This window comes from Mauremys mutica, chromosome 1, assembly GCF_020497125.1.
Source record: "Mauremys mutica isolate MM-2020 ecotype Southern chromosome 1, ASM2049712v1, whole genome shotgun sequence".
NCBI lineage: Eukaryota > Metazoa > Chordata > Testudines > Geoemydidae > Mauremys > Mauremys mutica.
Window position 1 is genome coordinate 207,168,206 of NC_059072.1, and position 13,474 is coordinate 207,181,679.

Consider the following 13,474-nt stretch of genomic DNA (forward strand, 5'->3'; position numbering starts at 1 on the left):
CATTCGCAGAATCTGTAGAGAGGTCAATGATTCTCTAGGCAAGAAGACTAAACTAACCTCTCCCTCCCTGCAATGAGCCCTGTGGCAGAACGTACCATCCCTGAGAAAGTGATCCTTGTATGTATGCGTCAGTGTGTGGGGCTCAGATTACCACTGCCTATTCTGTAGCATGGGTTACTACAAGCGGTTTGTTTCACCTTCACTATGAGCCTATTTATATACACAACATATTTTTTTCCAGTGCTGCCAGTCAGGAACCTTTCTCAAGCATAAAAATTTACTTTAAACTGGTGGTAAAACATTCTCCAAATAGAACAGGATCAAAAAGTGCTCAAACCCCCAAAACTTTGCCACAGGTTCCACAGTCCCTGAATATGCCTCTTATTTTGTTTTTGCAGCCCAATGCTTCAAGGAAGAAAAGTCAAGTCACATGTGCCATAAAAATGAGCATCGGTGTCTGGGAGAAGAAATGCAGTGGCAAGAAGTGCCACAATGGTACTGAGCATCTTACAGATGTGTAGCAGAATGAGAGAGATGAGCAGACCTAGGCAATCCTGTACAATCCAGATTTAAAGAAAGAACCCAAAAAGTAATTGAATTTACCTGGTCCAGAATGTGGGAGTTCGGGATTTCATATCTCAGCCTCCGAGCAACAGAAACATTAGACTCAGGGGAATCAAACTTGGTGGCTGGAGTCCTAACAATCTCACAACCAAGAGCCCTTAGTATATCAACCTGTAAATCATAAAGCAGACACAATAAAGCTGATCTCCTGTACTGCCAGTAATCTGAACCTATATATTCATGTTAGTGTCAAAAGCCAGACTGGGCTTTGCATTCATAAGACATTTAACATTTAGAGTGGCTTAGAGATACAATGTGTGATTCTCGGTCACACTCACTAATGCTTTTTTACATCATTCTGGCAGCATAATGGGCCTTTAAATTGGTTAGAAATGCTACCTGAAAATACTCCTAAATACAGACGGCCTTCCCAGCCTGGCATAAGGATTCTAGCTTGGCCATGCTCCTAGCCTCTACAATGAAGGAGTAGCTGGGGGGCAGGACCAGAATCCACTGCACTATTTGCTGGTTTCCAAGGGGCATATGGAGCAAAGCACATGTTAGAGCACTCCCAAGGCTGCTCTAATGTACATCATGGACTGGGCAGCCCCAGCACAGTCCCAGAATACAGGTAGAGCAAACTGGCCATAAGCACAGGAATGGAGTACCTGAAAATGAGTGTTTATCAACAGAGAGGCACTGTTGTCTAGCGATGGAACAGGAGAGCTAGGTATTAGAGCTCTTCAGTTTCTGATTATTTGTTGGGTGGGTTATTCCAGTTGGGCTGAGGAGGTGGCGTTTGATCCAGATGAGGTTGAGGTTAGGGTTGAGGTTTGAGGTTAGGATTCAGGTCTGAATTCAAAGGCGCCAAAGTCTTGCAAACTGTTATTGTGAGATTTTTGCCCCAAATGGAGGAAATCTCACAAGATCATATGAAATTTCTGCCATCTTGATGGGGTTTCTTGAGAAATCTGGTTAATACTCCTATGAAGTTAGTATAAATATCTATAGTTTACACAGAGGGAAATGGACAGAGAGGTCAAGTGACTTGCCAAAAGTCACACAAGAAGTTGGCAGCAGAACTGGAAACAGAACCAAGGAGCCCTGCATACCTTTCCTTTGCTCTAACCATCACACACACCCAGAGACATAAAATTGCATCATCTCTGTGCAGAAATGTACCATATTTGGCTAATATATTGCACCAGCTGCATAGCTGACACCAGATAATCAGTCAGATTATCATTGCCTGCTTCATTGTCCAACGAACTCTTTTGAATAACTACAGAAACATGCCATTACTTGTAACTAGGATTGTTACCCTATATAGGAAAGGGTTCACTAGTTCTCAAGAAAGAGAACTTTCCCCATTCCCAGGATTTCAGTGCAATACCATAAAGGACTCTGACCTTCTCCATGCTCATTTTCTCTGGCAACACAATGATGCAGCGATAGCCTTTCACTGCAGCAACCAGGGCCAGCCCGATTCCTAAGCAGTGGGGGAGGAAAGGGAATTATTCAATGACAGCATTTGGCAAGGTCAACTGACAGTCACAGTCTCCTGCACGTCCTGTGTTAATCTGGTAAATGTAAACTCATGGATTTGCACTTAAAAGCTCAATAGCAATGTAGCATCTTAGACTTTTTGCATGCTCTCTGACAGTCGTAGTGTAGGAGGATGTTCTAACTTGAGAGCTTACTTGTAATTAAGTCTCTGTGTCCCTGAGAACCGGGGAAGAGCAGTGTATTTTCACAGCATACAAACTGAAGGGACTGGAAAGGCTCAGAAGCATTTTTCTACACTTAGCAAAGCGCCAGACTCTTGTTTTCCCACATGTGTCGTTTCACACAGAAAAGATATAATTACGCTTAGACAGCTCTCTGTTCTCCTCCGGTCTGCTTAACGCCCCTCGCCCCCAGCAGTCTAACTTGTGGGATAAAGCTGCACATGCGCCAGTCTCACTCCATGGCTCGTTGGCAAAGTGTATCTGTGCTCTAATTCCACTCTGAATGACTGACCGAGCCAGCTGTTCCCATGCTGGCTGGGGAAGGCAAATGAGGCTTTAGATTCTGAATTGATACAAGAGGATGCGCAGGCCAGGCGTGAAACATTGCTTCTGTACTAGGACGTGCTGTCGAAAAAGTCTGCGATACTGGCAGGAGGTTAAATCCAGGCTGCAGCCTGTCAGAGGATTGGTAGAAATAGCTTTAGTATTAGAGCTAGATCAAATGGTCAGATAGGAGAAAAACAAAGAAATTCCACTGTAAGGCCCTGACTCTGAGCTCAATTATGCCATTCAGGCACAGCCCAGTGTTGGAGGCAGTGTGGAGTCACACGACCCCTAGGCAAGTACAAGGAGGAATGCTGCCTCAGGGGTGCAGAATTCCTTCCTGAGCTCTGTGGCATCTACATCCTTGTATAGGGTGCAGTTTAATCCCCCTCAACTATGCTGGTCTTGTTTGGCCTGCTAGTGGGAGGGGTTGGGGGGAGAGAGACCCATAGCCCTAGCTGCTTGGGGGTGCTGCACTCCACCAGGAAAATAGGAAGGGTGCAGCCCAGGCCAGTTGTGTTATCTTCTTGTGCAAGCCAAAGAATGGGGAAAAGCTCCTGCACCTTCTCTCCCAACCATGAACTGGCCCTAGCTTGTTCCTGGCCAGCTGAGGCTAAATAAGGCAGATATGGAAGAAGCGACGATATATTTGTAAGCTTGGCAAAATTCAATTTTTATTTGTGCTAACTTTGTGATGGATCATACTGATGTTTATTTTTAAGCATTTTAAAAGATTTGTAGCCATTTAAATGACCAAAGTTGTGGAACGTTATGGGGGCAGGGTAAGAGAATGACTTAATGACAGTAGAGACCAAGGTTCAAAAAGTTAAAGCTTTATAGCCGCTAAAACACAAACTGTCCACATCACCTGTCAAAATATACAATGTAAAAAGCTTTCTACCATCAAATCCCACCTGCTTTTACTGTTCAGTCACTTGTCCATTTGTAACAGATCACTGGATTTTGCCTATAATAAGGTCTCAAGCAGCATTTTTCTTACTTTGCCTATCTGTAAATTTGGATTGTTAGTGATGGAAATATTTTTCCATTGGTTTGTGTGCGTGTACAGTGAAATCAATATTTACTGACATTTCTAATCCTTCCAAGCCTATTTATTTGCTGGGGGAATTCAGGGAAATTCCCCTGTGAAAACTAGCTCTAACTATTCAATAACCTCACAGCCAGGAAATGTGCTTTACGTGCGTCAGCTCTCTAGAGCTTTTTGTTAGATGCATCGTTGTTAGCGAACTGCCCAGTATTACCACACACTGGCTCTGCAGTTTTGACACCTTGGTGTGGTTTTAACCCATCTAGGAATTTCAGCACTAAATCACCCCTGAGATCTCACTTCCTCTGGTGTGTTGCAACACGTAGGCACAGTTTGGGATGGGGTGGGTGAGTTGAGGACAGAGACAGAGTTATAAGGACAGAGGCTAATTTCCAGACTAAAGCACGTAAAACAATGTAACACACGTCTGCAACTGCACCTCAGGCAAGGGGGCAAATTTTCTTAATCAGACTTCCCCTGCAAACATGAATACATCAGCAACAGATGGGGTCAATGGGCACTGGAGAAGTGAAAACTGCATTTAACAGAAAAGGTTTAACAAGCCTCATTTCCCCTCTTCATTATAGTAGGAGCTGAAAGGTTCCAAAAGCTTCCATTCCATCCCCTCCCATCCCCTTCATAAATATCAGGCCATCATTCTATTCCATTACCATGCTGTCCAAATGCAGGGCCACAAATCCAGTTCCTACCTGTGTTTCCTGATGTTGGCTCAATGAGTGTGTCTCCAGGTTTTATGAGCCCAGCTCTTTCTGCATCCTCCACCATCCTCAGGGCGATTCGATCCTTCACACTCCCCCCAGCATTGAAGTACTCGCACTTTGCCACTAGAATTTGAAGGGGAGCCCAAATCACAAATGAGCCCAAATCCAACTTGCCTGCATACCATTTAATCCCTGCTATCAAATACGCTAAAACCATCACTACAGAATGGGCTTCTACACAGAGACACACATCAGTTCTTCTCCGATTCTCACCATTCACCCCCCTCCAAGAACACAAAAAGTACGGTATGTCATGGTAATTAACCACTAGCAACCCCCCAAACACATCATTATCTGCGGCATTAGTCTATAGCATAAGGGCTGGGTACATAAGAGATGGAATGAAGAGATATTGTTTGTTTTATATTTTAAGAGCGTTTGTTATTCAGTAAAATTCAAGTCAATAAATAACAACAAGTTCTACTCCCAAGTGCCAGATTTCTAAGTCTGTTTCATGAGCTACCAGTCCTCCCATTTCTGGACACAAGAGGATTGCCAGCTTGGGTCACACAGTCATAAAGTGGGTGTTTCTCCTTCCTCTGAGGCATCCAACAGCAGCCAGTGTCAGAGATGGAAGAAGTGAGTGCACGGTTCATGGTTAAGGCTACGATTTAGTCATGGGTATTTTTAGTAAAAGTCATGGACAGGTCATGGGCAATAAACAAGAACTCATGGCCTATGACTATGGCTTTTACTATAAACACCCCTCACTAAATCTTAGCTGCCCTGGCCCCGCAGCCACCGTTGCTCTGGGGGAGCCTGGGTCCAGCCCACCGACCACTGCTCTGGGGGGCCCCGGGGCCAGATGCCTGAGGCCGCTGAGCACTGGCAGCTCTGGCCACCCCTGGGGCCACACTCTGGCCGCTGCTCTGCTGCCCGAGGACAGCTGCTCAGGCAGTCCCCAGAGCCAGCCACACCAACTGCTGCTAGGGTGGTCTCTGGGGCCAGCTGCCCGGGGCCGCCAAGCAGCAGCTGGTGCAACTATCCCCGGGGCCACTCAAACAGCAGCCAGTCTGGCTGGCTGTGGGGCCACCTGAGCAGCTGACACTGGCACTGGGGCTGCCTAAGCAGCTGGCTCCAGGGCCAGTTGCTCTGGCAGCCCTGGGGTCAGCCACACTGTCCACTGCAGCTACAGAATTTCATGGAGGTCACGGAACGTCACAGAATCCATGACTTCTGCGACCTCCGTTGCAAACTCACAGCCTTAATCATTGGCCTTTTCTGGTGCAGCAGTTCCTGTGTTGTTGTAGATTTATAAAGACGTAGAGCTTTGACAGTAACTTTTTGTGCAGTTTTTCCATGTTACCTAATGAAATAAATAATTATCACTGGGCCAGATTCTCATACTCTCACTCCTCTTGAGTAGTACCTTAGAGCCGGTTCATGCTCCCTTTGAAGCCAAGGGAGTTTTGATACTGGTTTCAATCAGAGCAGGATTGGGACCTTACTCCACAAGAAGTTCATGGGGCCAGGACAACTTTTGGAGTAAATTACTACTCAGGGAGAGGAGGGGTAAGAGAACCTGGCCCTGTTTGTTGAAGGCCAACAGCTGAACTCATGCTGAACAGAACAGGGAGGAGACAGGGAGGAATTTACAATCTAAGAGCCAGTTTGTGTCACCCTAACCCACGCTGAGTTGTTAGGACCGTACTCTGCAAGGAACGCCCTTATGAAAACAAATCAGTAGACAATGTACTTTCAGGGTTTAAATTTTACGAGGTAAATTGCCAAAATCAGGCTACAGGGACATTCCAAAAGGCAAACATGACTATTTTTAGTCATTCCCACAGCACTGTTAACCCCTTGGTCACACCAGTTACCGCAAAAGTTTATTTTGCAGTGTACTTTGTGACAGGTGTAATAAAAGAGAACGTAAGGCCACTCATATAACTTATGTTTCCCTTCCAGTCAAGCACCAGCTGGGGAGACAACATCCTGGTAAATAGCTGCACTGCATATCTTCCTGGTTTGCCTGCTGACTCTTTGAACAAGCCCCTTCTGTGTCTCCTGGGGACATGCCTTCTAGTAACACCCTCCAATGTATGGCCAGCCTGCGGAGGAGCACAAGCAATTAATAATCTGCCCATTGCTTGCCCTTCCTCCGTCCCTGCTACACCAACTCACCCGGCCTTTGATACAGGCCCTATACCAGGGGGAAGGTACACTGGAAAATGTTTTATCTTGAAATGAACCTCAGAGTGAGAAGAGCAGATGGGAATGGGACCCCCAAACTGGGAGAAAACAAACTTTTAATCATTGTTAGCATGGAGACAAGCCACAGGACAATAACTACCTGTGCTTTTTCTGATTTCCCTTAGCACCTGCAATGCTACAGCCTGCACATACAGGGGCCTTATCACCTGCTGAAAGACTAGCAATCCTCCAAGTGAAGCAAAAGATGCTGCCGAGGGACTGTAGTGACTGTATCCCAATAAAGGGTTATGAAGACAGAGGAGTGAAGGGATGGGTTCCTGGAGCATTCATAAAGAATCAGAATGGAATGCATGGTTCTGGAGAGGGACCTGATGCACATGATGCATTCACTATGTTCTTTTTTTATTCAAGGCATGTTATTTATTAACTATGTCATTTGCTGGATCATCTGAGACAATGAGACATGGGATATGTTAGCAAGAGAGTACAAGAGCTAGTAATCCCAGGACAAAGATGAGGAAGACCTAGAAAAAGGTGGTTTGAGACACTGCAGAAGGACATGAAGAAAGTTTGTGTCAGCTTGGGAAATGCACTTGATAAGAATATTTGGGATGACAAACAAATACCACCAACACTAAAAAATTTCATTGAGGGACAACTCTCTTGCATCATTAGAATATCCATCCCATAGTATTAATCTATATAATAAGATTCCAGGGTTATCATTCTGTGTGTGTGTCATTCTGAAGCCTAGAACGTCTGAGTCAGTGTGACGCAATAGAAGCAGCTGCAAGCATGGTTGAGGGTTTTGTCCAGGATTTCATCAGGTTCAATCATCACTGGGATTTGCAGTCTGCTACTATCCAATTGTTAAGTTGTCAGCTGATTTTCAGCATTTTTACACATGACTATGAATTACACCCATGCAACAGCATGGGCTTTCAGCCAGTTCCTCCTGAAATCAATACACACACTTTTCAGTCATTTCCTTGGGCACAAAACATTCATTATTCACAAATACCCTTGGCCTCAAAGTAGGAGCAACACACATCCCTGACTCTATTTCCCTAACCAGTTGGGGCATTTTGCAGAGGCGCTCCCTCCCTCCAGCTGTCCATAATATTCAGAAAGTCTCTCCACCTCCTCCTCCCTTCCCTCTGTGAGGCTCCCTCCCTTGCTCTCACAGATGTGCAAAATGCAGCAAGCAGCTATCACAGGAGGCATGTTATCCGGCCTTGCCATGAGACACTTCCACCTTCCCTTCAGTCCTTTCGAATGCACACTCTGCTCTCATTCAGCAATCACACATGATATAGTTACAAGTCAACTTTTTTCTTCCCAAAGTGTCCGGTAAAAGGCTTCATAAGCCAGGGAGGCAGAAGGGAAAGCTGGGTCTCCCAGAATGGCAGGAAGAATCAACTTCACTAATGTCTATGGTATCCTGACAGCAAAAGTTCCCTTTGCTCATTCCAGCAAAAACAGGCCTGCGTTTCTAAAGATCCTGGCATCATGGACCTTTCCAGACCACCTGGCATTAATAGCTGTGAACCTTCCACAGTGATCAGCCAGCCCTTGCAGCAATGAGACATATCCTTCCTGTTGATAAAATCTTTGATGTGGTGTGGGGGGCAAAGAATAGTCCCTATATATTCAGGAACCCCATCTGTGCAAAGCTATCAATAACTTCCTGTGCATTGCCACGCTTTGTGACACAGTGCAGCAGCGCCCTCTGAACAGCACTGAAAACCTCAATGACAACAGGCCTGACAGTTGATCTACCAACAAACTGGCTAGCCACCGACCAGTGGCAATCAGAGGTGGCGAGCTCCCAGAGGGTGTGGGCAACCTACTTCTCCATGCTGTGGGGACCTCTCCTGTTGGTGTTCTGCTGCTGCAGCTCCGGGGTGAGCTCTGCACGGGTCTCTATAGGAAAGTAGCTGGCCGCCTCCTGAAGTTCTGCTGCTGCTGCTGGTCATCCCAGGTCTGAGTCACCCTCCTGTCCCACCAGTCACTGCTAATTCTTTGAGACCATAAAGGGCTCTTATCCACGTGAACCTGCTCCAGGAAAATGCCCTTCAGAAATATCTACTTGAATTCATCCTTCTGCTCCTCCTTCACCTGTAGCCATATAGGCCAGCCATCCAAAGCCACCAGGCCAAACCCATCTGGCTGCACAACTGTCAAAGCACATACTTCATCCTGTTTGTATTAACGGCTGTCATGATTGTGGCACTCAGGAGGGTGACCACCCTCCCGAATTGGGTGGGACAGTACCGACATGCAGAGTTCAAGTCCCATTCCCGGGCTGAATGACTCCCTGCGAGGCCGCTCTGCGCCTGCCTGAGACTCCAGGGCAGGGTCAGCCTCTTCCCGGTGTTGAGGGGGCGGGGGTCCGTGGAAGGCCTTAGCCTCACGAGGCCCCACCCCCTGCTCCTCCTATCCCACCCCGAAGCATACTCCCCCTTTTTGTGCCAAGACCAATAATAAAAATGTTAAATAAGGTTGGTCCCAAGACTGATGCTCAAGGAACTCCACCAGTAACCTCCCTCTAGCCTGACAGTGCATCGTTCAGCATGACCCATTGTAGTGTCCCCTTCAACCAGTTCCTTATCCACCTTTCAGTTCTCAGATTGAAGAAGATCGGGATTAATATAATTAATAATTTCTCATGTGAAACTGTATCAAATGCCTTACTGAAATCCAGGTAGATTAGATCTACCGCATTTCCTTTGTCTAAAATATCAGTTACCTTCTCAAAAAAGATATTAGTAACTTTGTTACCACCTCTTGAATATAACAGTTGAAACAATTGTAGAAAAATCAACAATTACTTTCTATCATTTAGGCTACTTTACTTTTTGCAGTTCACCAAACTTGGAACAGATCATTTAACTTGAGGAAACATCCTAACAGCCCTTTCTTATCTTAAATTACCTGTTAATCACTGTTTATAAACAAAATTCTGACTCCTGCCTCAGGGGCGCAAACTGGGAGCAGTCGCCTGTCTCCTCTGCAGAACTCATTGAATTGCACAGTCAGGCTGCCTGCCTGCCCCAAGCTTGCAATGGGGGGTGGGGGGTGGGGGGTGGGGGAAAACGCCCTCTGTTGCCCCCCCCCAAACTCCACCTATGATTTCCCCTTGTAGTTAGCTGTGACACTCTGGGGCTATGTTGTCTGCACTTAGAACGCGACAGCATTTCAGTGTAAACACTGGTCTAGCAATGGGAGGGGTTCTCCTATTGGTGTAGTTCATCCACCTCCCCAAGGGGCAGTAGCTAGGTCAACAAAAGAATTCTTCCGATGTAAGTTTTCACTGTAGACCAGCCCTGAGTATCTTTCCCAGACCTGAAGAAGAGCTCTGTGTAGCTCAAAAGTTTCTCTCTCACCAGAAGTTGGTCCTGTAAAAGAAATATTACCTCACCCACCTTGTCTCATGTGATGCAATAGAATGACACCCGCTGGCACAGCTGCAGAGAGCCAGGTAGTGTATCAAGAGGATTTCAAAAGGCTATTAAGAAGAACTTTTAAAAAGTTATACATCCCCAGTGTAGTTACAGACAGGGTTGCTAGGCCTTAACAGGGCCACCCAGAGGATTCAGGAGGCCTGGAGCAAAGCAATTTCGGGGGCCCCTTCCATAAAAAAAAGTTGCAAAACTATAGAATATTATATTCTCGTGGGGGCCCCTGCAGGGCCCGGGGCCTGGGGCAAATTGCCCCATTTGCCCCCACCTCTGGGCGGCCCTGGGCCTTAAGCATCTTATGTGACACACAACCCTGCTGGAATTCTGAATCCTCGACAGTGGCTCTGGCTGTGGCATCTGCTCTGCAGGCAGCATCACTGCTCCCTCTGCTGGATTTGAATTGGGAGGAAACAGTAAGGAAGAGGAGCAGAATGCATACAGCAGCTGATTGGGATAGATGGTGAGTGGCCCTCCACATTGCTACCTCCTACCCAGGTCTCACTCCCAACCTTCAGCACTCCCCGCAACCACTGACCCAAGCACCCTTCAGTACTCATACTCCTGCCTCAGCTGCCAAGATTTGTGCTGCTCCATTTCCTATCCCCACCAGGGCTTAGGGCAGGATGTATGCAGGAAACCAGCTACTCTCATCTGTGAGAAAAGCCACATGTGGAGCTGGATAAAGCCTGGCAGCTGTGTAGTTAGTGCAGACATTCAGCACACAAATTCAATTTGAACCTTTGCTTTCCAATTCATCTTTAACATTTCCTAGCTGTACTAATGTGGATTGGTGTGGCACATTTGAAATATGCCATGAAACATCACAATAAATAACTTGAACAATCACCAATTCTGTTTAACTTGGCGAAAGTGTTAGTAACCCGAGGGAAGCCTTCCCTCCATCATGGGTGGAGGGAGGGAAGAGAGGAGGTTATTATTAAGGCTTGCATCTTGTCACAGTAAATTATATAAGGAATTGTATTTTGGTCATGGGGGGAAAATGGAAAAAAATAATGAATGTATATGGGAAATAAAAGCCAAAAGTCATATTACTTTTAATCTATCAGTCTCCTTTATTTTGAAAGGAACTGTTTTAAAGTCTTTAAAAATATTCAGTACCACTATCTGAGGGCCGCCTAGTTCAGCCCTGCAAGAGAAGCTATGCAGGAAGGTTAGGGTTGCCAACTTTCTAATTGCACAAAACCGAACACCCGTGCCCTGCACCTGCCCCTTCTCTGTGGCCACGCCCCCATCCACTCCATCACCCCCTCTCCCCCGTTGCTCACTCTCCCCCATCCTCACTCATTCTCTCATTTTTACTGGGCTGGGCTAGGGTTTGGGGTACAGGAGGGGGGCTGGAAGTGTAGGCTCTGGGGTGGGCCAGAAATGAGGAGCTCAGGGTGCAGGAAGGGGCTAGGGCAGGGGGTTGGGGTGCAGGGGTGGGTGAGGGCTCAAGCTGGGAGTTCAGGCTCTGGGGTGGAGCTGAGGGGTTCAGAGTGTGGGAGGGGGTTCCAGGCTGAGATAGGGGGTTGGAGTGTGGAAGGGAGTACGGGCTCTGGGCTGGGGGTGCAGGTTTCTGGGTGGGGCCAAAAATGAGGGGTTCAGGGCATGGGAGGGGGTTCCAGGCTGGGGCAAGGAGTTTGGGTGCAGGAGAGGATGCGGGCGCCAGGCAGCGCCATGTCCCTCAGCTCCTAAGCATAAGGGCTGCCAGGTGGCTCTACACAGTGCACGCAGGCACCACCCCTGCAGCTCCCATTGGCCAGAGTTCCCGGCCAATGGGAACTGTGGAGATGGTACTTGGGGCGACGCTGAGGCAGCGCATGGAGCCCCCAAGCAGTCCCTCACCCTAGGAGCTGAGGAACATGGCACCACTTCTGGAGGAGCCAGCCTGCCCCGCCAACTGGGCTTTTAATGGCCTGGTCAGCAATGCTCACCGGTCTCTTTTCAGCCGGGCATTCTGATTGAAAACTGGCCACCTGGCCACCCTACGGACATAGGCGGCAGATTCGTATAATTTTTGGTGGGGCCCAAAATGGTGGTCCCCCCCCCCCCGCTCTCACCCTGTAAGCTGATATAAAATGAAGTTACAATGCATCAGCACCACAAGATTACAAGGGTCAATTAAAAGTGGAAAGTCAGAAGCAGCACTTGCCTATTAATACCTAATATACGGTATTAAATTTTGTTGCACCTGTTGTGACAAAGTGGGAATGTTCTTAATGTTTTCTCTGAATACTGTGTGGGTGCCTCAGTTTCCCCTGCAAAGTGCCAACTGACGGTGTTGGGGACAAAGAGATCAGGTGGCCTCCTTGTCCGGAAGAGACACAAAGGCCAGATGAGGGAGTGTCAGTTTGGAGCTGGCTGGGGAAATCGGGAGAGGCCCAGAACTTGGGTCTGGGCTCCCCACCCCCGAAGATGGACCTGACTGAGGGGTCCTGTTTTCTGTACTTACAAGCTCTGTTTTAGACTGTATCCCTGTCATCTAATAAACCTTCTGTTTTACTGTCTGGCTGAGAGTCACATCTGACTGCGGATTTGGGGTGCAGGGACCTCTGGTTGCCCCAGGACCTGCCTGGGCAGACTCGCTGCGGAAAGTGCATGACGTGGAAGGGCATGCTGAATGCTCCGAGGTCAGACCCAGGAAGGTGTAAGCTTCTTGCCCTGGAGACAGTATGCTCAGAGAGGAGGCTCCCCCAGAGTCCTGACTGGCTTTGTATGGAGTTGTTCCAAAGCATCCCAGCATCCCCTTCCACACCATGCGCTTCCCGGAAGTCTGCACAGGCACTGACACTCCCTCCTCTGGCCTTTGTCTCTTTTCCAAGCATTAGGAGGCCACCTGATCTCCTTGTTCTCCAAAACCTTCAGTTGGCACCTTGCAGGAGAGTGGCCCAGGCCATCAGTTGCCTGGAGGCAGGGTTGCAGCCATTCTCTGTGCAGATGGCATCACACTGGCCCTCTAGGGCTTTACAACAATCACACCCCCTTATCCCACCATCTAGAGCCTTAAGAAATGCATTGGGGAAACTGAGGCACACAGACAGTATTCAGAGAAAACACCTGTATATGACCAGTTACATACTTTGAAGGGTGTAAAATAATCAAATATTGTGCTAAATACAATGATACTCCAAACACCTTCAGTTGGCACCTTGCAGGAGAGTGGCCCAGGCCATCAGTTGCCTGGAGACAGGGTGTCGGCCATTCTCTGTGCAGACAGCATCACACTGGCCCTCTAGGGCTTTACAACAATCACACCCCCTTATCCCACCATCTAGAGCCTTAAGAAATGTATTGGGGAAACTGAGGCACACAGACAGTATTCAGACAAAACACATGTATACGACCAGTTACATACTTTGAGAGGTGTAAAATAATCAAATATTGTGCTAAATACAATGATACTCCAAACACCTT

General features: G+C 47.4%; 1 protein-coding gene across 1 annotated transcript in view; it reads right to left on the bottom strand.

Annotated features, from left to right (window-relative positions):
- Nucleotides 1–13,474, bottom strand: part of LOC123363018 (cystathionine beta-synthase-like) — a 66,330-nt gene that overhangs the window by 26,517 nt on the left and 26,339 nt on the right. Inside the window, exons 4-6 of the mRNA XM_045003671.1 lie at nt 4,374–4,508; nt 1,974–2,053; nt 604–735 (exon numbers count right to left, since the gene is read on the bottom strand). Coding sequence (XP_044859606.1) covers nt 604–735; nt 1,974–2,053; nt 4,374–4,508 — 347 coding nt within the window. The remainder of the gene's footprint in view (nt 1–603; nt 736–1,973; nt 2,054–4,373; nt 4,509–13,474) is intronic.